Raw genomic sequence first — 24,709 nt, 5'->3', positions numbered from 1 at the left:
AGGCATATGTGCAGAAAAAAAACACTAAAATGATTTTTATTGCAAACAAAACAATATTAACCAACTTTTTTGTACCAAACATGTTGAGACTCAATAGTGCGCATGCCCGTGAAATCACAAAGCTATAGTACCCATAATTCTCCATAGTCGACGCTTTAAAGGCCTTTTATCCGTTAACAGTGAATTATGGCCCTAGAATTACTGCTTTCACATGTGTGGTCCAATTAATGTTTACACGTGTTTGCCTTATATTGTGCTTTTTAGATAGGGTGTGTGCAGGGGTGGTTTAAAAATGTATTTTTAATTACATTTTATATAAAATGTTTTTGTACTTTAAATTTTGACTTTATTGCTATCATAAGGGGGCTAACAAGCCCACTATATAAGCATGGGCAGGTGACAGGTTCTCTTTATGAAGACGTTACGGGTCTGTTAGAACCTCAATGTCTCCCCTGCCCTCCAATGAAGCTATTCAAGCATATATAGCTTGAATAGAAGTGTTATCGGATAGCAGCAGCATCAGTTACACTAGCCAAGGAATGACAGCTGGGACACCAGAAAGGGTACTACATCCCTAGCCGCAGGATGGATCCGTTCCCCGAGTCCCTCCTGCTCTCAATGTACTAGCAGCTCCCAGTGTTCCCAGGCCCCCTGGAGGAACAGGTGAGCCTAGGAACCATCGTGGGTGCTGACGGAAAGGATGGGGGGGTTACATTTTGAAAGCCCCATATAAGTGATCAGACGGCTCTGGAGCCACTCAAATCACTTATCAGAAAGCCCTTCGCCGGCTGTTAAAGCTGGTACCAAGCTCACAGCTGCAGATGTAAGCTTGATTCAACAACTTGTCTACCATGCCGTTTATAAACGCACCTTGGTAGACAAGCGGTTAAAGAGGCTGTGTTATACCCATTCCGGTTGATAGGTTTTCTTGATGGAACAACCTCACACTCACCATTGCCTACTTTTACCAAGCTCTCCCCTTCGCAGTCGGAGCAATGGAGGAATACTCAGAATACAGGGAACCATGTGACCTCCTTGTAGGAAGCAGAGCTGGCACATGGTGAATGACTCCCCCCCCCACCTGATAAATGTTAACACCTAGTGAGTGACTGGTCAAACCCTGTGTAAGATCCATTACCACCCGGACACAGAGTTTGCACAGGGTTTAGACTTTCTGCTCAGATGGAGGAATAGGGCAATAAGGAAGAGCAGGATTGTTCTTTAATGCCATTTTTTATCTCCCTGGAAGTCGGCATTACTTATAACTGCGTCCGGACCGCCTGCCCACAATGTACTGCTGAAGGGCGGCTCATACAGGCACTATGACATACCTGTACATTGCCTGCCTCTTCCAGGTACAGAGCGTGCAAGCCCCAGCCTGCCAACTACCGCTGTGATTGTACACAGTGGGAGTCTGTCAGCAGGTCCTGGCCAATGATTCACGACCGTGACCTGTTGATTGGTTGTGTCCAATCACAGCCTTGAGCCCTGTGTTGACAATCAACACAGGGCTCTGTACAGAGGGAACGATCTCTCTGTCTCATTTCCCGGCTTTGCAGTGAAAAGAGATATTTAGTAAAAATCAGCATATAATACACACATTACACATTGTTAGGCACACATTTAACCCCTTGATTACCAGCAATGTTAAACCCTTCCTAGCCAGCGTCATTAGTACAGTGACATTATTATACAGGATTCATATAGCGCCAACTATTTGCTCAGCACTTTAAAAAATAAACGGGAGACAATACAGCAACAATACAGTTCAATACAAGAGGGTTAGGAGGGTCCTGCTCCTTGGAGCGTACAATTGGTATTGTCATGGATCACTGTATTAATGTCACTGGTAATGTCATTGTCAGTTAGGTTAGTCAGAGCCCCCCACCCCCAGTGTCAGATTGCCTGCTGCAATATCGCAGTTGCTGATCACCGCCATTAGTAGTATAAAAATAAAATAAAAGTTCCAGCAATTTGTAGACATCAACTTTCATGCAAACCAATCAATATACACTTATTGGGATTTTCCAAAGACATGTCACAGAATACATTTTGGCCTAAATTTATGAATTTTTATTGTATATGTTTTATAGCAGAAAGAAAAAAAATGTTTTAAAAAATTTTCTGTCTTTTTTTCATTCTGGCCTACCCAAACGAACGCTATCCCCACTCCAGTCGATCCTAAACTCAGCGGCCAGACTCATCCACCTCACCAAGCGCTCCACATCTGCCACCCCCTCTGCCAATCCCTTCATTGGCTCCCAATTGCCCAACGCATCAAGTTCAAGCTGCTAACCCTGACCTACAAGGCCATTCACAATGCCACCCCGAACTACATAACTGACCTGATACCCAGATACTACCCTACCCGTGCCCTCCGCTCCTCACAGGACCTCCTACTCTCTAGCTCCCTGGTCTCCTCCTCCCACGCCCGATTGCAGGACTTCTCCAGGACTCCCCCCCCCCCCCCCCCCATCCTCTGGAACTCCCTACCCCAATCCATCAGACTGTCACCTACCCTCCTCACCTTCAGGCGCACCCTGAAAACCCTCCTCTTCAGGGAAGCCTACTCCAACCTCACCTAACACCCGACCTCACCTAACAACTAACCTCCTCCACTCCACCCACCACTCCATCCCCCACAGCCATCTCCTGTGTCACCTTCCCCTCCCTCCTAGATTGTAAGCTCGAAAGAGCAGGGCCCTCGAACCCCTCGTGTATTGTATTGTTACTGTCTTGTCTCATGTTCTGTCCTCCTTGCTACTGTACAGCGCTGAGCATACCCTTTGGGGCTATATAAATACTGTATAATATAAATACTGTATAATAATAATTTATTGAATAAATAAAAAACACAGTGGTGAACAGATACCAACAAAAGAAAGCTCTATTTGTGTGGGGGGAAAAAAAATGATTTAAATCTCATTTGGGTAAAGTGTTGCACGACCACGCAATTACCAGTTCAAGTAGCGCAGTGCCAAATAGCAAAAAATGGCCTCGTCATGAAAAGGGTAAAACCTTCCAGAGCTCAAGTGGATAAAAAAGTTCAGGAAGAGACTGGGTAGAACATGAATGAACAAGAAATCCCTTTTAAAACAGGTCATGTCTAGTTTACTTACTTTTTCAGCATATTATATTAGCGGAATAAAACAGCAAATACCTTCTGCTGTGTACAGGACCGAACCAAGCAATTCCCTGGGAATCGGTGACATTACACAAACATGGAATAAGCAACCATTTTGTACCGTGCAGCTAGAAGAGAACTCACCGCGGCATGTCTGCGTCCTTCATTGCGGTCAGCCCCTAGCCACTCCAGGGCACGTTTCACTTCAAATTCCACATATTCAGCAGTGAACGTGTCTCCTGCCATAGCAAGGCGCCCCATGGCTTTGGAAGCCATCTCCATGACAACGGGGTCACTGGAGGGCAGAAGGTTTCGCAGGTAGTTGGCGAATCTGCTGATTCGGGTGGCATTTCCGCCTTCGACTCCGATCAGGCTGACTGTGAGGGATAGAAAAGCTTGCTGAGCAAAACAGCCAATAAGGTCTATCAAGATATCTGGGGGGGGAAAAACATTAATGGAGAAAAAAAAAAGAAAATAAAAAATTGGGTTATTGATGACAATTAATAGGCTGCATTTAAAAGATAAGTCACATGACATACCTATAGCCAATATCCCTCCTTTCCTCTCACTCGCATCCGAGCTGGAAACAAACTCAAAGATGAAATGATTGAGCTCATCATAGAACTGTGTCGCCTCCTCCTGGCTCACCTGGGAATGACAGAGGAAGTTTGTAAATGACAGCATAAAATCATTTATAAATCTCTACACATCAACAAAAATATTAAACCCAATACCTTCAGCTGCTGTGCTGAATACCTAAACAATATTCCCAAAGTAATCATTTAATCACTTGCCATCCGCCTGCTGTTTATTATCGGCGGGGCGGTGGCACTCCAGGGGCGGGTTGCCGTTCATAAACGGCACCCGCATTTTCTAGCTGTGCGCGCTCCCTGGGAGCGCGCAGCACCGCGATATGGTGCCCGTTGTGTCCTCCTGTGCGAGGTCCCGATCAGGTGATCACTGATTGGCCAATCAGTGATCACATGCAGAGTAGTAAGCAAGATGTCACTTGTGACATCATTGCTTACTACGTGTGAAATCTGTGAATGATCACAGAGGTCACTTGGTACGAGGCTATTCACAACAGCCTTGTACCATGTGACAAGCTGTGACCAATCACAGCTCACTCAGTAGTTCTCAATGGCTGCAAGAATGCAGCTAGAGAGGAGAAATGATTGCTTTTACAGTCTTTATAGGTATAAAAGCAATCAGTGTAAAAAAAAATCATCATCACCCCCCCCCACAAGTAGTACAGGGTCACCATGGTTACACTGTGCTGCTAGGGTGACAGTATGTAAAAAAAAAAAAAATATAAAGAAAAAGTAAAATAATGTTTAAAAATTATAATGTTTGGTTATAAACTAATTTGGGTTATTTTTTTTTTTTTACTAAAAAGATAAAAAAATGGAATAAATTTTGGCCAAGATTTATGATGAAATTATTTGCAAAATTTTATAAGAAAAACAAATGCATGTGCCTCCATTAAGGACTCTCAAGATTTATAGAGTTAGGACCACAGAATATCAGGGTGCCGTGATGTGGCTCTGTGGCTTAGGTATGTATTTGCAAATGTGTGCTAACTAAACCCCTGTTTTTAAACGCATGTTCTTAGACAGGTAAATTTGGTTTTTGATAGTTGGCTAACTGGCTGGCAGATTGAACTGGCTTTCTTATCCCCCTCTGTTGATAGGTTATACTTATCCGTGTTCCTTGCCGACAATAGCCATTATTAGACTGGGCTAGGCTGGCAAGTTGGACTGGATAGTCCTATTTTGTACTTTGTGATGCCTTCCATGTTCACTGTTTAAAAAGCCAGTTATAGACCTGGGTAGGTGACCAGTTTTTTCTCAGTTTTTCTTAGTACAGCCGGGCACCATAAACCTTCTGGTCTTCAGGCACGAGTGCCCCCTGCCGACCTGCGCTGTGACTGAACACAGCACGAGGTTGTCAGCAGGTTGAAGCCAATCATTTTGGTTGTAAGTCAGTTATAGACCTGGGCAGGTGATCAGTTTTTTCTTTGTATGCTTTGTAGGTTCAGTGGGTGCACTGGACTCCCTAGCTCCCTAGCTGCAATATGCTGGGTGTCAGGTGCGCTCCCATAACCTTTTTAATGAAGGGTGGGGCTCCCCTCATGTTTATCTGCCCTTGTTTCTATCCATTTAAATGCATGTGCCTCCACTGTGAGGACTCTTTAGACTTGTAGAGTTAGGACCACAGATACTCAGGGTGCCGTGACGCGGCTCTGTGGCTTACGTATGTATTTGCAAATGTGTGCTAACTAAACCCCTGTTTTTAAACGCATGTTTCCAGACAGGTTAATTTGGTTTTTGATAGTTGGCTAACTGGCTGACAGTTTGAACTGGCTTTTCTTATCCCCCTTTGTTGATAAGATATACATATCCTTGTTCCTTGCCAACAAAAGCCGATATTAGATTGGGGTAGGCTGGCAAGTTGAACTGGATAGTTCTACTTTTTTGGAAATTTCTCACGTAGTGACAGCCCCCCGTGTTCACTGTTTAAAAAGCCAGTTATAGACCTGGGCAGGTGATCAGTTTTTTCATTTTGGTTGTACACCTGCTGTTCGGATGTGGCCAACCACAATACAGAGTTTTGTGTTTACAAAACACACAACAGCAATCTGTCCATTTCTTCTCCCTGAACAGCAATCTGTCCATTTCTTCTCCCTGAAATCAACTGAGTTCAGGAAGACAGACAGCCAGATCCTGTGAATAATAGCAGCACACATACACTTATTAGGCACACAGTTAACCCCTCAAATGCACTTTGGATCACCCCTGTTACACTTTAGTGTGATTAGTACCCATTAGTGTACAGTATTTGTATTTGTCACTTGCGACATCAGTGTCCCTCCCAGTCAGTGCCAGTCAGCATCAGATTGCCCACCACAGTCGCTGATCACTGCCATTCCTAGATTGTAAGCTCGAAAGAGCAGGGCCCTCGATCCCCTCATGTTTTGCATTGTATTGGTATTGTTCTGTCACATGTTCTGTCCCCCTTTGTAATGTACAGCGCTGTGCGAACTATTGGCGCTTTATAAATACTGTATAATAATTACCAGTATAGCTTCTATAACTGTCCAAATGTCAGTATCTCATAGTTTGTAACTTTCACAAAAACCAATTAAATGTACACTTATTGGGCTTTTTTGGTGTAAATTCATGAAGAAATTAGATTGTTTTAATTTAATAAAGTAAAACCCAGTGGTGATCAAGTACCACCAAAAGAAAGCTCTATTTATGTGAAAAATAAAATACATTTCATTTGGGTACAGTGTTGCATGGTCGAGCAATTGCCAGTTAAAGTGGCGCAGTGCTGAATAGCAAAAAAAAAAAATGGCCTGGTCATGATGGAGGTAAAAAAAAAAAAAAAAAAAAAAAAAATGGTTAAAGATACCATTCAACGTTTTTCTTAGATCTGTTTAATAAGTACAAAAAATATACTGTACCTGCTGATTTTGCCAGAAAAACTGAGATAACTTTCTGGGAAGGGTTAAGGAGAGGAGATAGACGGGGCAGGAGATAAGTAGAGGTCTGTAATCCAGAGGTCTCCAAACTACAGCCTGTGGGCCACACCCATTCAGCTACAAGAATGTCTTCAGCCCGCAGCTAGATTTAGCAGTGTACCCTTAATGTGGATCGACTTTTGTGCAACAAGGCTGTCGGGTTTTTCCCAATCAGCAGGAAACACCAATCAATGTGTTCTGATGGACGAGAAGGCTCCCCCAGAGTCAGAATACAAGTAAGTATGGATGGGGGGGAACCAGAAAACAAAAAAAGGATTAAAGTATGGGCTGCCTTACAATGATAATGGGGACCCTGATGTAATGGTGGACCCTGAGGGGGACACTGACAACGCAGGGACCTTGATGTAATGGTGGACCCTAGTAGTAACCCTGAAGTAATAATGGACCATGAGGGGGACACTGACACAACGAGGGGACCCTGATGTAATGGTGGATCCTGAGAGGGACCCTGGCGCAACACGGGACCCTGATGTAACAAGGGATACTCTAAGGGGGACCCTGCTGTAAGGGAAGAGTACTCTAATAGGGACCCAACGAAACAGAGTGGGCTTGGCCCCCTCCCACCTCTGCTCGCTCCTCATTGGCTGTGATTGACAGCAGTGGGAGCCAATGGTTTCCACGGCTGTGATTGACAGCCGTGGGAGCCAATGGTTTCCACTTCTGTCTCCTATGAGGGAGAGAGCTGAGAGATAAAAACCTTTAGCCTTTAGAACCACTTTAGCACAAATACCATACAAATGTGCAAACAGCAATGGCATTCGGGAGGCCTCCTTAATGTGGATCGACTTTTGTACAACAAGGCTGTTGGGTTTTTCCCCAATCAGCAGGAAACACCGATCAATGTGTTCTGATGGATGAGAAGGCTTCCCCACAGTCAGAATACAATAGCAGAGCAAGAGTAAGTATGGATGGAGGAACCAGAAAAAAAAAAAAAAAAAAAAAAGATTAAAATATGGGCTGCCTTACAATGATAACGGGGACCCTGATGTAATGGTGGACCCTGAGAGAAACCCTGATGCAATGGTGGACCCTGACGTAACGCAGGGACCCTGATGTAATGGTGGATCCTGATGTAACAAGGGGTACTCTAAGAGGGACCCTGCTGTAAGGGACGAGTACTCTGATAGGGACCCAATGAAACCAAGTGGGGGCTCGACCCCCTCCCACCTCTGCTCGCTCCTCATTGGCTGTGATTGACAGCAGTGGGAGCCAATGGTTTCTGCTTCTGTCTCCTATGAGGGAGAGAGCTGAGAGAAAAAAACCTTCAGCCTTTAGAACCACTTTAACACATATACCATACAAAAGTGCAAACAGCAACGGCATTCAGGAGGCCTCAGTTGCCAACCAAAATTGGCAACCTTGTGGCAAGCCGATTCCCGACTGTCTAACCTGGGCCTCCACCCTTCTCTGCTTTTCCAATAAGACATAAAATGACATGCATAGTTTACACTGAGCAGACAGACTGTCTAAACCGTCATTATGAGTCGGTTGTCTCTGTGGGACAGAATACGATGTGCTAGCAGCTCACATGTTTTCCACATTACTGTCCCAGGGCCGGATTATTTGAAAAGCAGGAAAAATAAGCAAACCAGTTCCCCCCGCCCGACACTCACTTCTCGCAGCTCAGTGGTGACGTAATGCTGAAGATCCTTGGCTGCTTTGGTGCGAGTCTCTTCATTTCGGCTTCTTAAGCCGCTGGCAAACTGTTGTAGCATCGTCATGATGCTTGACATCGTGGCTTAAATTCCAGTTGAATGGGGCCGGTGGAGTTCACAGCGGTGACCTCATGGGTCTCTGCAGACAGCAAGAGATAGAATAGATCAGAGTTCTAGAAAACAAACTTTTAGGTTACAAAAACAAAATCTATCTGCACCAAATACCTACAGTACATTCAGTGGTTCTACCCACCATAATCATCAGTATACCAATGTCATTGGCAGACACTACTCATGATTTGTAACCAGAAAATCACCAATCCTCATTGGATTTAAAATCAATAAATCATATAAAAAAAACAAAAAACCTAAAAATGGTAAATATATGTATTTATGAAGGCATAACAACCACTCATAGGAACAGTCTTTGGTGTGGGCATATGGCCTTATTGTATGGACCAGTCCAAGGTTTACACTTTAGGAGGGGGAGGGGTCTGCACTGAATGAACCAGTCCAATGTTTACATTTTACATTTCAGAAGATTGGGGTCTGTACTGTAAGGACCAGTCCACTGTTTACACTTCGGAGGCGGGGTATGGGGCATGTACTGTATGGATCCGCCCAGGGAACTCTTTACGATATAAGTACTATTAGGCACAATGTACACGGGACACTTCTGAACGATGGAAACTGACTGCTGGAAAACGTAGGTTAAAAAAAACAAAAAACGTCTGTTAAACCGTGTTTGCATACCGTGTTTATGCGCGTTTGCACTTAAGAAAAGTTTTTTAAAGATAAGCACAGGAGAACCTCCCAAATACTCAGAATGCATTGAAAAGTGGTAAATTATTAACTATTTCAGACTGTCTCAGAGAAATACAGAGAGTAGAAGCAGAGACAGCAGTATGTGTTGAGATTAGCTTAGGTGTGAGTTGCCCATTATCATTTCATTTGTTTCCAAGGGTGGGAAAGGTGTCTGGTGGAGGGAGTCATTAAGGTAGGCAGGGGTCTTCATGAGGAATTTGAGGTGGGAATGGTCATTAACATATCTTTTGTGTCGAAGGGTGGGAGAGGTCTGAGGTGTGAATTGGTCATTACAATATGTGACAAGCTTGGTAGGGACATCCTGTGTTCAGTGTTTTGTCCATTTGAGTACCTTGAAAAAGCTTTGCATGCATTTTTCATGATGAAAAAAGGCTCTGGACAGCATCGGGAACTGGAAGCGTTAAAAACATTTTCAGACGCAAACACTTAAACGCAATTTGCTTTGAAATGCTGATAAAATCGACTGCTGAATACAAGTTTTCTGCGTTCACAAAAACAACTGTAAACTCAAATGCCTGTAAACGAAGGTGTGTACATAGACACACAGGAGAACAGAGTGAGTTCAGGGGCTGCTGAAAAAAAACGCAGAACAGCTCCTAAACAAGAGTTTATCAGCTGCAGTCTACATGAGCCCTTATACAACTCAAGATGCTTCTTTGATGCTTTCACTGCAAATTTTGAAAGGAGTACTTCTTACTGGTCTTCTGATATATTTAAAGGGACTGCCAATATTGCTCTTGTTCATACTCTACTTGCTAACTTTGGAAGAGACTTCCTTTAACCACTTCCCGACCGGCCATTGTATATAAACGGCCGGACGGTGGCACTGCAGGGTCGGGTGGCCGTCTATAAACGGCCTCCCCGCACCCTGCTTGTGCGCGCTCCCTGGGAGCGCGCAGCACCGCGATCCGGTGCCCGCTGTGTCCTCCGGACACAGTGAAACATTGATCGTCGGACGGGACCTCTGTACGAGGTCCCGATCATGTGATCACTGATTGGCCAATCAGTGATCGCATGCAAAGTAGTAAGCAAGATGTCACTTCTGACATCATTGCTTACTATGTGTGAAATCTGTGAATGATCACAGAGGTCACATGGTACAAGGCTATTCACAAAAGCCTTGTACCATGTGACAAGCTGTGACCAATCACAGCTCACTCTGTATTTCTCAATGAGTGCAGGAATGCACACAGAGAGAAAGAGAAATGATTGCTTTTACATCCTATATGGGTGTAAAAGCAATCAGTGTTAAAAAAAAAAAAAAAATCTTTACCACCCCTCACAAGTAGTACAGTGTCACCATGGTGACACTGTACTGCTAGGGTGACAGTATGTAAAAAAAATAATAATATAAAAAAATAAAATAAAAATGTAAAACAAAATGTTTAAAAATTATAATTTTTGCTTATAAACTAATTTGGATTTTTTTTTTTTTACTAAAAAGATAACGGAATAAATTTTGGCTAAGATTTATGATGAAATATTATTTATTTGCAAAATTTTATAAAAAAAACACTTTAAAAATTTTTTGGACATTTCATTTACATAGCAAAAAAAAAAAAACAAATCCCAGTGGTGAATAAATACCAGCAAAATAAAGCTTTATCTATCTAAAAAAAATGGTAAAAAATTCATTTGGGTACAGTGTTGCATGACCGCGCAATTGTCATTCAAAGTGTGATAGCGCTAAAAGCTGAAAATTGCCCTGGTCAGGGAGGGGGTAAAAGTGTCCGGACTGGAAGTGGTTAAGCAAATATACACTTAAGGGGACTGCCTTGTTTATTCTTGTGCTTTTAAGGGACTGCCTCATTGCCATTGTACTCTGCACAGTATGGGTTGCTCTCAATGCTCCTTTCATGCTTTTACCTCACCAACTTTGGAAAGAAATCTCTTTGCTGACATGCATATAAGGGGACTGCCTACATACAGGTGAAAAACTCAAAAAATTAGAATATCGTGCAAAAGTTCATTTATTTCAGTAATGCAACTTAAAAGGTGAAACTAATATATGAGATAGACTCATTACATGCAAAGCAAGATAGTCCAAGCCGCTATTTGTCATAATTGTGATGATTATGGCTTACAGCTCATGAAAACCCCAAATCCACAATCTCAGAAAATTTGAATATTGTGAAAAGGTGCAATATTCTCGGCTTAAAGTGTCCCACTCGAAGGCTGGCCATACACTATACAATTTTATGTCCAATTTCCGCCCAATTTCCTTTAGATTTACCTTCAACTATGTAGAGCAAGGGCCTGCCTAATTGGATACAATTAAAAGTATTGTTTAGATTTGACCTCATATTATATGGAATGTGGTAAATCTAAAGCAAAGTTCCCAAGAAAATTGCATAATGTATGGGCAGCCTAATCAGCTAATTAAGCCATAACACCTGCAAAGGGTTCTTGAGCCATTATATGGTCTCTCAGTCTGGTTCAGTAGAAATCACAATCATGAGAAAGACTGCTGACCTGACAGTTGTGCAGAAAACCATCATTGACACCCTCCATAAGGAGGGAAAGCCTCAAAAGGTAATTGCAAAAGAAGTTGGATGTTCCCAAAGTGCTGTATCAAAGCACATTAATAGAAAGTTATGTGGAAGGGAAAAGTGTCAAACAAAAAGGTGCACAAGCAGCAGGGATGACTGCAGCCTGGAGAGGATCATAAGGAAAAGGCCATTCAAAAGTGTTGGGGACTTTCACAAGGAGTGGACTGAGGCTGGAGTCAGTGCATCAAGAGCCACCACACACAGATGGATCCTGGACATGGGCTTCAATTGTCGTATTCCTCTTGTCAAACCACTCCTTTACAACCAACAACGTCAGAAGCGTCTTACCTGGGCTAAAGAAAAACAGACCTGGTCTGTTGCTCAGTGGTCTAAAGTCTTCTTTTCTGATGAGAGCAACTTTTGCATCTCATTTGGAAACCAAGGACCCAGAGTATGGAGGAAGAATGGAGAGGCACACACTGCAAGATGCATGAAGTCCAGTGTGACGTTTCCAGTCTGTGTTGATTTGGGGAGCCATGTCACCTGCTGGTGTTGGTCCACTGTGCAGTTTCCAACTCTGCTCAATTACCATCTATACCTCTTGCTTTACCCATATTGGAGAGTTTATCCCCGAGATCACCAAATATTATTTCACTAACATCAAGAATCTCCTATGGATGGGCCTCGGACAAGGAAGTTATCCACCAATGTATTAGGGAGGACTCTCTGGCTTGTTTGCTCCCCTGGATGGTGTCCCAATATTAGGTGCCAGAGGGAGGTGAAGCCATTACGCTTATATACAGCTTACTATCAGCATCCTCCTCAGGAATACAGGTGTTTGATAACCTATTGCCTGGATCTGCACATGGTCCATCCCCATGACATGACTGACTTTAGTGTAAGAGGGAGGTTCACATATTCACAATATACTCCCCTGGATTACACTGATCTACAGTATGGGATCTTCAATTAATCTCCCATCTAGGCCAGGCATGTCCAAAGTCTGGCCCGCGGGCCAATTGCGACCCGTGTTCCGGTTTAATATGGTCCTACAGGTAATTTGGCAATATCTAAAAAGGGGAAAAGCTCCTCTACGTGCAGTATGTGGTACATTTATTGAGGAACATAATGAGAAACACGATGAAAGAAAAAACGAAAGGCTTAGGCATATGTGGTGAAAGAAGGACACGGCGGCGTCCTAAATGTATACGCCGTAGTAAATCGCTGGAGGAGACTCGGGATGTTCACAGGGAGCCGGCCGGCATGTGTGAGATCCAAAGATGGCGTCCGGAGTCCACCCTGGAGCGCAACGACGATGGCAGCGTGATGACGTAGGGATGTCCAGCATGAAATCCGACGCATTTTGGAGCATGCGCGAGACCAATAAAAGGCAACCATTGAAGGAAATCAATGAGTGTAATTTCTTTTTTTTTTTTTTCTTAGAGGGAGAAACAAATACAGATTTCAAATATGTCATGACCAGTATCAGTCGTTCCTTTATCTATTCATTTTTTTTTGTCGCAAAATGGTCGACCCTCACGCATGTTCACTTCATCAAATCTGGCCCTCTGAGAAAAAAAGTTTGGACACCGCTGATCTAGGCCCTAGATTCTAGGATGATCATGTCAAGATCGAGCTTGAGAGAGAGAGAAAGGGAGGGAGCTTTCGAGGGAGAGCTCGGGAGCACGAGAGCGAGGGGGGGAGATCGAGAGCGAGATGTTCTCTTCTCTGTTTTTAGCAATGTCTATGTTGAATAAAGAAGTGATTTTGTGCCACTGACCACCAGCCCTTTTGAATCGATATACTTTTTACAAAGATCACACTTTACCAAGCCTAATCTTCTGGCTGAGCCCACAACTAGTGGTATTTGTACGCAGTTTCTCCTCGTATTGGTAATTAGGGACTCCGGGTTCACGGATTTATAGTAACATGCTTTGTGGACCTTGAGGCTTTTTCTTTTAGGTTTGCAATGGATCAATGTTTACACTTTTGGGGAGAAGGTTCTGTACTGTATGGGCCAGTCAAATGTTTACCTTACGGGGGAATCTGTACTGGATTAATGAATCCAATGTCTGTGCTGTATGGACCAGTCCAATGTTTACATTTCAGAGGAGGTGGGAGGGTTGTGCTGTATGGACGAGTCAAACAGGGGGGGGGGGGTTCAGTAATGTATGGAGCCGTCCAATGTTTACACTTCAGGAGGGGGGGAACCTTACTGTGTGGACCAGTCCACTGTCTACATTTGGAGGGGGGAGAGGGGCCTTTACTGTATGGATCAGTCCAATGTTTACATTTTGGGGGAGCTATGCTGTATGGACCAGTCCAATACTTTCATTTCAGGGAGGGAGGGGCCTGTATTGTATGGACCAGTCAAAATGTAGGGTGAGTTGTGCTGTATGGATGAGCCAAACGGGGAGAGGGGACTGTACTGTGTGAACCAGTCCAATGTTACACTTCAGGAAGGAGAAGGGCCTGTACTGTATGGACCAGTCCAATGTTTACTTTTGGGGGGGCAGGGGGTTTGATGCAGCATTGACACGGGCAAATGGGGGCCCAGATATGGACCAGTCATTACATTGGGGGGAGGGCGCTTTCCTGTATGGACCAGTCCAATCTTTACAATTCCAGAAGTGGACTCTACTGTATGGACTAGTCCAATGTGTACATTTCAGTTGAGTAGAGGGGCCTGTATTGTATGGACCAGTCCAATGTTTACATTCTGTGTGTGTCTATATTTTATTAACCAGTCCAGTGTTTTGTGCTGTCCAATTTCAATGATGACACTTCAGGAAGGTCTGTACTGTATGGATGTCAGGGAGCGAGGAGCCAGACACACAAGGAGGTGCAATTAAAGGTAGGTTTATTAATATAAAAATAAGACAAGAGTCTATGAAAGTCCAACAGCGGAAATCGTAGCCAAATCTGGGGTCAAGAGCCAGGAAGAATGGTCGCCAGAGCCGGGGTCAGGAGCCAGGAAGAATGGTCGCCAGAGCCGGGGTCAGGAGCCAGGAAGAATGGTCGCCAGAGCCGGGGTCAGGAGCCAGGAAGAATGGTCGCCAGAGCCGGGGTCAGGAGCCAGGAAGAATGGTCGCCAGAGCCGGGGTCAGGAGCCAGGAAGAATGGTCGCCAGAGCCGGGGTCAGGAGCCAGGAGGAGTCTTAGCAAAAGCCAAGTCGGTATCCAGGAAAGCAATGAGTAGCTAAACAGGAGCTTGCTGTTGTGCAACAGACAGGACACGAATGCAATGGACAGCCACAAACAGCAGACTTATATGTGATAAGCCGCCACCTCCTGGGGGAGGAGCCGCAGAGGGCTGAAAGCATAAAGGATCCCACAATGCTTTGCAGACACCTAAGATGGATGCCAGCACATGCAGCAGCACAAGGTCTGAGGAAAGGTAGGACCTTGACAGTACCTCCTCCTCAAGGGCCCCTCCCCCTCCGCGGCTCAACAAAAGGCTTCTGTGGAAAGCGGGCGTGAAAAGCGCGGAAGAGGGCAGGAGCATGAACATCCACGGAAGGAACCCAGGAACGCTCCTCGGGACCATAACCACGCCAATGGACCAGGAACTGCACCCAACCGCGGACCAACCGAGAGTCCAGGATACGGCTCACCTCATACTCCTTATGACAGTCGACCCGGATAGGACGAGGCCGAGAAGTAAAGCGATTACAGATCAGAGGCTTTAACAGGGATACATGGAAGACATTGGAGATACGCATTCCAGGAGGAAGAGCAAGGGCATAGGCAACCGGGTTCACCCTGCGGAGGATGCGGAAAGGACCAACAAAACGGGGAGCCAGTTTCGGTGCGGGCAGCCGAAGATTGAAGTTACGAGTGGACAACCACATCCGATTTCCGACCTGGTATGAAGGAGCGGGCAACCGTCTACGATCAGTCTGGAGCCTCTGACGCTGAGCTGAGTCCTTCAAGGAGCTCTGGATCTGCCCCCACGAGGAATGCAGGGCAGCAAGATGGTTATCCACAGCCGGAATGTCCTGTGGCGAGAACTCAGGCAATACAGCGGGTTGGAACCCATAGTTGGCCATGAAGGGAGTCATCCCGGAGGAGGAGTTGACAGCTCCTCGCAAACTCTGCCTATGGCAGGCGATCGACCTAATTGTCTTGATGGTCAGAGATATAGCAGCGAAGGAATTGTTCCAGGGCCTGGTTGGAATGCTTCGCAGCCCCATTGGACTGCGGGTGGTAGGCAAAATAGGAGAGCTTGATACCCAACTGGGAGCAGAAGGCGCGCCAGAACTTTGACACAAACTGGCTCCCACGGTCCGAGACAATCACCTTAGGTAACCCATTCAAGTGAAAGATCTCCCTGGCGAAAACCGTAGCCAGTTCTTGCGCAGTCGGCAATTTCTTGAACGGAACACAATAGCACATCTTGGAGAAACGATCAATGACCATAAGAATGACCGTATGGCCTCGAGACGCAGGGAGGTCTACAATAAAATCCATGCCCAGGTGTGACCAGGGACGCTCCCCATTGGGAATGGGTTGCAAAAGGCCCAATGGAAGATGCCGAGGAGATTTATTCTGGGCAGACAGAACATGCCACTACATATGAAGCGATATCAGAACGGAGAGATGGCCACCAGAATAAACGAGAAACGACCCAGGACAACTGGTTCCTCCCTGGATGACCGTCGGTCTTGGAATTATGGTAGGTACGCAGCAGGCGGGTGCGCAATCCCTCAGGTACGAAACATCTACCAGCCGGGCTCTCAGAGGGAGCATCAGTTTGAGCCGCCAAAATCTGCTCCCCAAGGGGAGAAGTCAGGCTGGTACGAATGGCAGCCAGGATCGGATCCAGAAATATGACCGAGGTCGGCTCAGAGTCCTCCCTGGACAGCTCAGAGTATTGCCGCGACAAGGCCCTGACATTCTTGAAGCCAGGCAAATAGGAGGCCACATAGTTAAAACGCGACAAGAACAGAGCCCATCTGGCCTGATGGGGCGTCAACCTCTTAGCTTCCTAGAGATAGCTTCCTAGAGATACGTCAGGTTCTTGTGGTCAGTGAGAATGAGAACCAGAACCGCAGAACCCTCGAGCAGGTGCCTCCATTCCTTGAGAGCCTGAATAATGGCCAACAACTCCCTGTCTCCAATCTGGTAGTTGCATTCTACGGAGGAAAGCTTCCTGGAGTAGAACCCACAGGGAAGTAGGGGTCCATCGGGCGACCGACGCTGAGACAGGAGGGCGCCTACTCCCATCTCAGATGCATCAACCTCGAGGACAAAAGGCAACCCAGGATTGGGATGAGACAGTATCGGAGCTGAAGCGAAGGCGGATTTCAGAGCTTTGAAAGCCAAGATGGCCTCGGATGACCACTCGTTGGGATTACTGCCCTTCTTGGTCAGATCTGAGAGAGAGGCTTGGCCAGCGTGGAGAAGTTCCTGATAAACTGATAATAGTTGGCGAATCCCAAAAAGCGCTGAATGGACCAAAGACCACTGGGACGAGGCCACTGCAGAACCGCTGAAACCTTCTGAGGGTCCTTGGAAAATCCCACAGCGGAAATGTAGCCCAAAAAGGCAACCTGGGATCGGTGAAATTCACACTTCGAGCTTACAGAAAAGCTTGTTCTCACGTAATCATTGCAGCACTCCCTTAACATCCTGGATATGAGACTCCATGGACACAGAGTAAACCAGGATGTCATCCAAGTAAACCACCGTGCACTGCTGCAACAAGTCATGAAAGACATCATTAATGAACTCCTGAAAGACCGCGGGCGCGTTACACAACCCGAAGAGCATAACCAGGTATTCATAGTGACCGATTCTGGTGTTGAACGCGGTCTTCCATTTGTCGCCCTCCTTGATCCGTACGAGGTTGTACGCAGCCCTAAGGTCGAGTTTAGTAAAGACTGTTGCTCCCTTGAGGCAGTCGAACAACTCTGTTATCAACGGAATTGGGTAAGCATTCTTAATCGTGATTCGATTGAGACCCCTAAAATCGATGCAAGGCCTCAATTCACCGCCCTTCTTTTTCACAAAGAAAATGCCAGCTCCTGCTGGAGAAGTAGACTTGCGAATGTGCTCCCGGGAAAGCGCATCCGCAAAGTACTCCTCCCTGGCCTGATTCTCCGCAACGGAAAGAGGATACACCCTGCCATGCGGAGGAGTGGCACCGGGTTGTAAGGTTATGGCACAATCGTATGGACAATGAGGAGCAGAGCACCGGCGCGCACCTTGTCAAACACGTCCAGGTACTCCCCATAGTCAGTGGGCAACACAGAGTCCGAGGAGGCACACAGCACCTTAACAGGTCCACGGATGCAACCGGCCCCACACTGTGGAGACCACGAGAGAATCTCGACCGGCCGCCAATCAAAGGTTGGCTTGTGTTTCTGAAGCCAGGGATATCCCAAAACCACGGAGTGGTGCAGGGAAGATATTACCTGGAAACAGGCCAACTCCCTGTGAACAGCCCCAATAGCTACTTCCACCGGCAGGGTCTCGTGGGTAACCTGCGGCGGTTGCAGGGGCCTGCCATCTATCACCTCGAGGACCAATGGAGTAACTCGAGCCTGCAGAGGAATAGAGTACCGGGCAGCAAACGAACTGTCCATAAACAACCTGCCAGCACCAGAGTCTACCGAAGCCTGGGCCGTCACCGAGCCTTTCGCTCAAGAGAGGACAATGATGATTAGCAGTTTATCTTTGCGGGAAACCGGGGACGACGAAACTCCACCCAAGATCTGCCCCCGACAGGATCTCCAGTGCGAGCGTTTCCCAGATGGACGGACTGCCGAAAATGCCCACCGAGACCACAGTACAGGCAGCGACCCTCCCGACGCCGAGAGGCCCGCTCCCCCTCGGAAAGGCAAGCAAACCCCAGCTGCATGGGCTCTCCGCCAGACAAGCCATTCCCAGGATGTGTGGGAGGAGAGGGAGGAACGGGTGGGACAGAAAACATAGGCGCCAATCGGTTAGGAGGCCTCCGCAGACGCTCCTTAAATGAAGGCATCTCCCTGAGCCTGGTTTCAATCAGGATTAGGAAGGAAATGAGTGCTTCGAGTTCCACAGGCAGTTCTTTGGCTGCAATCTCGTCCTTCAACGCATCTGAGAGACCATGAGAGAAAGCAGCCACCAGAACCTCATTGTTCCAACCCACCTCTGCCGCCAGAGTACGAAATTCTATGGCGTGCTCGGCAACGGTCCGTGAACCCTGATGCATGGACATGAGCAGTTTAGCAGCAGAGGTGGAGCGAGCAGGCACATCAAATACCGTACGGAAGGAGGCAACAAAACCGGCAAACTCGTGAATCACAGGGTTATTGTTCTCCCATAAGGGATTTGCCCAAGCCAAGGCCTTGTCTGAGAGCAGCAAGATTAGGAAGCCCACCTTTGACCTCTCAGTAGGAAAAGCGTGGGGTATTAACTCAAAATATATGCCCACTTGGTTAAGAAAACCCCGACACTGACTCGGTTCACCCCCAAAGCGCTGTGGAAGGGGGGCTGAACCAGTCATACCTCTGGGCACCGCAGGTGCGGCAGCAGATGCGGAGGTAGGCGCAACAACCGGAGCGACAACCGGCCTAACAGCACCAGGAGTAAGGTGCGCTGTGCGTGCAAGCAGCGTCTGCAACGCCTGAGTGAACTGAGCCAACAAGAGATCCTGCTGATCAAGTCTGGCAACCAAAATAGGGAGCGAGGGCGTACCTGCACCGTCAGGATTCATGGCATTCGTGTAGTGTCAGGGAGCGAGGAGCCAGACACACAAGGAGGTGCAATTAAAGGTAGGTTTATTAATATAAAAATAAGACAAGAGTCTATGCAAGTCCAACAGCAGAAATCGTCGCCAGAGCCGGGGTCAGGAGCCAGGAAGAATGGTCGCCAGAGCCGGGGTCAGGAGCCAGGAAGAATGGTCGCCAGAGCCGGGGTCAGGAGCCAGGAAGAATGGTCGCCAGAGCCGGGGTCAGGAGCCAGGAAGAATGGTCGCCAGAGCCGGGGTCAGGAGCCAGGAAGAATGGTCGCCAGAGCCGGGGTCAGGAGCCAGGAAGAATGGTCGCCAGAGCCGGGGTCAGGAGCCAGGAAGAATGGTCGCCAGAGCCGGGGTCAGGAGCCAGGAAGAATGGTCGCCAGAGCCGGGGTCAGGAGCCAGGAAGAATGGTCGCCAGAGCCGGGGTCAGGAGCCAGGAAGAATGGTCGCCAGAGCCGGGGTCAGGAGCCAGGAAGAATGGTCGCCAGAGCCGGGGTCAGGAGCCAGGAAGAATGGTCGCCAGAGCCGGGGTCAGGAGCCAGGAAGAATGGTCGCCAGAGCCGGGGTCAGGAGCCAGGAAGAATGGTCGCCAGAGCCGGGGTCAGGAGCCAGGAAGAATGGTCGCCAGAGCCGGGGTCAGGAGCCAGGAAGAATGGTCGCCAGAGCCGGGGTCAGGAGCCAGGAAGAATGGTCGCCAGAGCCGGGGTCAGGAGCCAGGAAGAATGGTCGCCAGAGCCGGGGTCAGGAGCCAGGAAGAATGGTCGCCAGAGCCGGGGTCAGGAGCCAGGAAGAATGGTCGCCAGAGCCGGGGTCAGGAGCCAGGAGGAGTCTTAGCAAAAGCCAAGTCGGTATCCAGGAAAGCAATGAGTACCTAAACAGGAGCTTGCTGTTGTGCAACAGACAGGACACGAATGCAATGGACAGCCACAAACAGCAGACTTATATGTGATAAGCCGCCACCTCCTGGGGGAGGAGCCGCAGAGGGCTGAAAGCATAAAGGATCCCACAATGCTTTGCAGACCCCCAAGATGGATGCCAGCACATGGAGCAGCACAAGGTCTGAGAAAAGGTAGGACCCTGACAATGGACCAGTCCAACGTTTACATTTCAGGGAAGAGGGGAGGGTTGTGCATGTATGCATTTGCTAAACGGGATGAGAGTTCTTACTGTAAGCGCCAGACCACTGTTCACACTTAGGAAGGGGAGGGGCCTGTACTGTATGAACCAGTCCAATGTTTACATCTGGCAGGGCCTTTACTGTATGGGCCAGTCCAATGTCTACATTTCAGGAAGGGGTGGGGGCTATGCTGTATGGACCAGTCTGTTTAGATTTTTTTTTGGGGGGGAGGGGGGCACAATTCTGTATGGACCAGTCCAATAGCTACATTTGGGTGGGGCGGGGTGCTGTCTGGATGAGCTGAACAGGGGGAGCAGCATGTAGAGCATGGACGATTACATTTCAGGAGAGGGAGTGGCCTTACTGTGTGGACCAGTCCACTGTTTACATTTTTTTGGGGGGGCCTGTACTGCATGGACCAGTCCAGTGTTTACAATTTAGGGAGGGGTTGTGCTGTATGGATTAGCCGGGGGGGGGGGGGGGGAGGCCTTATTGAATGCATCAGTCAACAGTTTACACTTCAGAAGGGGGGCTGTACTGTATGAACCAATCCAATGTTTACATTTGGGGGGCCTTTACTGTATGGACCAGTCCAATGTTTACACTTCAGTAAGGGGTGGGGGCTATGCTGTATGGACCAGCCCAATATTTCAATATTTGCATTTGTAGGTGGGGGGGGGGTGCTGTATGGATGAGCTAATGTTTACATTTTACATTGGGGGGGTACTGTATGGACTAGTCCAATATTTCAATACTTACAGTGGGGGGAGGGGGTGCTGTATGAATTAGATAAACAGGGGGATGGTCCTGAACTGTATGGACCAGTCTAATGTTTACATTTTCGGGGCTGTACTGTATGGACCAGTCTAATGTTTACACTTGGGGAGGGGCCTTTCTGTGTGGACCAGTCCAAAGTGTACATGGGGGGGGGGCATTTACTGCATGGATGAGTCCAGTGTTTACATTGGGGGGGCTATGCTGTATGAACCAGTCTAATTTTACATTTCAGGGAGGGGCCTGTACTGTATGGACCAGTCCAATGTTTACACTTCAGGAAGGGGTGGGGACTATGCTGTATGGACCAGTCTAATATTTACATTTGGAGGGAGGGGGTGTGTGCAGTATGGAGGCGCTAAACAGGGGGAGTGGCCTGTACTCTATGGACCAGTCTAATGTTTACATTTTACATTTACTGTGTGGACAAGTCCAATGTTTACTTGGGGGGCCTATACTGTATGGACCAATCCAATTATGACACTTCAGGAAGGGAAAGGTCTGTACTGTATGGACCAGTCCAATGATTACATTCCCGGGGGGGAGGTTTACACTTCAGGAAGGGGTGGGGACTATGCTGTATGGACCAGTCCAATATTTACATTTGGAGGAGGGTTGTGCTGTATGGATGAGCTAAACAGGGGGAGAGGCTTGTACTGTATGGACCAGCCTAATGTTTACATTTGGGGAAGCTGTACTGTATGGACTAGTTTTATATTTACATTTATTTATTCATTTTTTTGAGGGGGGGGAGGGGACTACGCTGTATGAACTAGTCTAATATGTACATTTCAAGGAGGGAGCGGGGCATGTACTATATGGACCAGTCCAATTTTTAAACTTCAGGAAGGAGGGGCCTTACTGTGTGGACCAGTCCAAAGTGTACATGGGGCATTTACTGCATGGACGAGTCCAGTGTTTACATGGGGGGGGGGGGGGCTATGCTGTATGAACCAGTCTAATTTTACATTTCAGGGAGGGGCCTGTACTGTATGGACCAGTCCAATGTTTACATTGGGGGGGCTTGTACTGTATTGTCCAGTCCAACGTTGTGGTATATAGACGAGACAAATGGACCACTCCGATAATGACACTTCAGGAAGGGGAAGATCTGTACTGCATGGACCAGTCTAATGTTTACACTTCAGGAAGGGCCTTTCTGTGTGGACCAGTCCAATGTTTACATGGGGGGGCCTTTACTGCATGGACCAGTCCAGTGTTTACATTTGGGGGGGGGGAGCTATGCTGTATGAACCAGTCTAATATTTACATTTCAGGGAGGGAGAGAGAGGCCTGTACTGTATGGACCAGTCCAATGTTTACACTTCAGGAAGGGGTGGGGACTATGCTGTATGGACCAGTCTAATATTTACATTTGGGGGGGGGGGGGGTGCAGCATGTACGAGCTAAACAGGGGGAGGGGTTGTACTGTATGGACAAGTCCAATGTGTGCTTGGAGGGCCTATACTGTATGGACCAATCCAATTATGACACTTCAGGAAGGGAAAGGTCTGTACTGTATGGACTAGTCCCATGTTTACATTCCCGGGGGGGGGGGGGGACGGACCAGCCTAATGTTTACATTTGGGGGAGCTGTACTGTATGGACTAGTTTTATATTTACATTTATTCTTTTTTTGAGGGGGGGGGGGGGGGAACTACGCTGTATGAATTAGTCTAATATTTACATTTCAGTGAGGGAGCGGGGCATGTACTATATGGACCAGTCCAATTTTTAAACTTCAGAAAAGAGGGGCCTTACTGTGTGGACCAGTCCAAATGTACACATTGGGGGGAGGCTTGTACTGTATTGTCCAATCCAACGAGCCAAATGGGGGGGGAGGGGCCTGCATTGTATGGACCAGTCCAATAACACTTCAGGAAGGGGAAGATCTGTACTGTATGGACCAGCCTAATGGTTACACTTCAGGAGGGGGAGGGGCCTTTTTGTGTGGACCAGTCCAATGTTTACATGGGGGGGCCTTTACTGCATGGACCAGTCCAATGTTTACATTGGGGGGGGGTGCTATGCTGTATGAACCATTTCAGGGGAGGGAGAGGGGCCTTACTGTGTGGACCAGTCCAATGTTGACATTCGGGAAAGGGGGTGTAGAGTGGTGATATGTTTTTATTCAGTCCAATGTTTGTGCTGTATAGGGGGAGGGGCCTGTACTGTATGGACCAGTCCAATATTTACATTTCAGGGAGGAAGAGGGGCCTGTACTGTATGGACCAGTCCCATGTTTACACTTCAGGGGGGGGGGGGTGCTCTATAGACAAGCCAATTGTGGGGAGGGGCCTGCACTGTATGGACCAGTCCAATTTTGACACTTCAGAAAGGGGAAGGTCTGTACTGCATGGACCAGTCCAATGCCAATGTCTACATTCGGGGAGGGGGATCTGTATTGTATTAACCAGTCCAATGTTTGTGCTGTATAGACCAGTTCAATGATTACATTTTGGAGGGGCCTGTACTGTATGGACTAGTCCAATGTTTACATTTCGGGGGGTTGTGCCGTATGGGCAAGGCAAATGGGGGAGGGGGGCCTATTGTACAAACCAGTCCAATGCTTACATGGGGGGGGGGGGGGAGAGGAGGTTTCCTGTATGGACCAGACCATACATTTCTGAGGGGGGAGGGGGGGTGTTAGAGAGGCTTGTACTCTATGGATCAGTCCAATGTTTACATCTGGGGGGGGGGGGGGGCGGCTTGTGCCGTATTGTCCAGTCCAATGTTTACATTTCAGAGGGGGGGGGGGGGGTTGTGATATATAGACGAGCCAAATGGGGGAGGAGAGGCCTGCGCTGTATGGACCAGTCCAATAATGACACTTCAGGAAGGGGAAGATCTGTACTGCATGGACCAGTCTAATGTTTACACTTCAGGAGGGGGAGAGGCCTTTCTGTGTGGACCAGTCCAATGTTTACATGGGGGGGGGGATATGCTGTATGAACCAGTCCAATATTTACATTTCAGGGAGAGAGGGGCCTATATTGTATGGACCAGGCCAATGTTTACACTTCAGGAAGGAGGGGGCTATGCTGTATGGACCAGTCTGTTTAGATTTTTTTTTTGGGGGGGGGGGCTCTATTCTGTATGGACCAGTCAAATAGCTACATTTGGGTGGAGTGGGGGGTGCGCGGACCAGTCCAATGATTACATTTCAGGAGAGGGAGGGGCCTTACTGTGTTTACATTGGGGGGGGGGGGGATATGCTGTATGAACCAGTCTAATATTTACATTTCAGGGAGGGAGAGAGAGGGGGTCTATATTGTATGGACCAGGCCAATGTTTACACTTCAGGAAGGGGGGCTTGTACTGTATTGTCCAGTCTAAAGTTTACATTGGGGGGGGTTGTGCTCTATAGACAAGCCAAATGTGGGGAGGGGCCTGCACTGTATGGGCCAGTCCAATGATGACACTTCAGAAAGGGGAAGGTCAATACTGCATGGACCAGTCCAA

General features: G+C 47.4%; 1 protein-coding gene across 7 annotated transcripts in view; it reads right to left on the bottom strand.

Annotated features, from left to right (window-relative positions):
- The window catches only part of MTOR (mechanistic target of rapamycin kinase), a 216,320-nt gene that overhangs the window by 190,686 nt on the left and 925 nt on the right, over window positions 1–24,709 (bottom strand). For 4 of the 7 annotated variants that reach the window (XM_089658401.1, XM_089658405.1, XM_089658403.1 and 1 more), the window contains exons 2-4: window positions 8,282–8,462; window positions 3,664–3,772; window positions 3,269–3,558 (exon numbers count right to left, since the gene is read on the bottom strand). In XM_089658401.1, the coding sequence (XP_089514527.1) occupies window positions 3,269–3,558; window positions 3,664–3,772; window positions 8,282–8,401 (519 nt within the window). In that variant the 5' untranslated portion in view covers window positions 8,402–8,462. The remainder of the gene's footprint in view (window positions 1–3,268; window positions 3,559–3,663; window positions 3,773–8,281; window positions 8,463–24,709) is intronic. The other 3 variants (XM_089658404.1, XM_089658406.1, XM_089658407.1) reach the window with 1 other exon arrangement.

This window comes from Staurois parvus, unplaced genomic scaffold, assembly GCF_062004578.1.
Source record: "Staurois parvus isolate SC_StPar_1 unplaced genomic scaffold, SC_StPar_1.0 ptg001066l, whole genome shotgun sequence".
Lineage (NCBI taxonomy): Eukaryota > Metazoa > Chordata > Amphibia > Anura > Ranidae > Staurois > Staurois parvus.
This window is presented reverse-complemented; position numbering and strand designations above follow the sequence as displayed.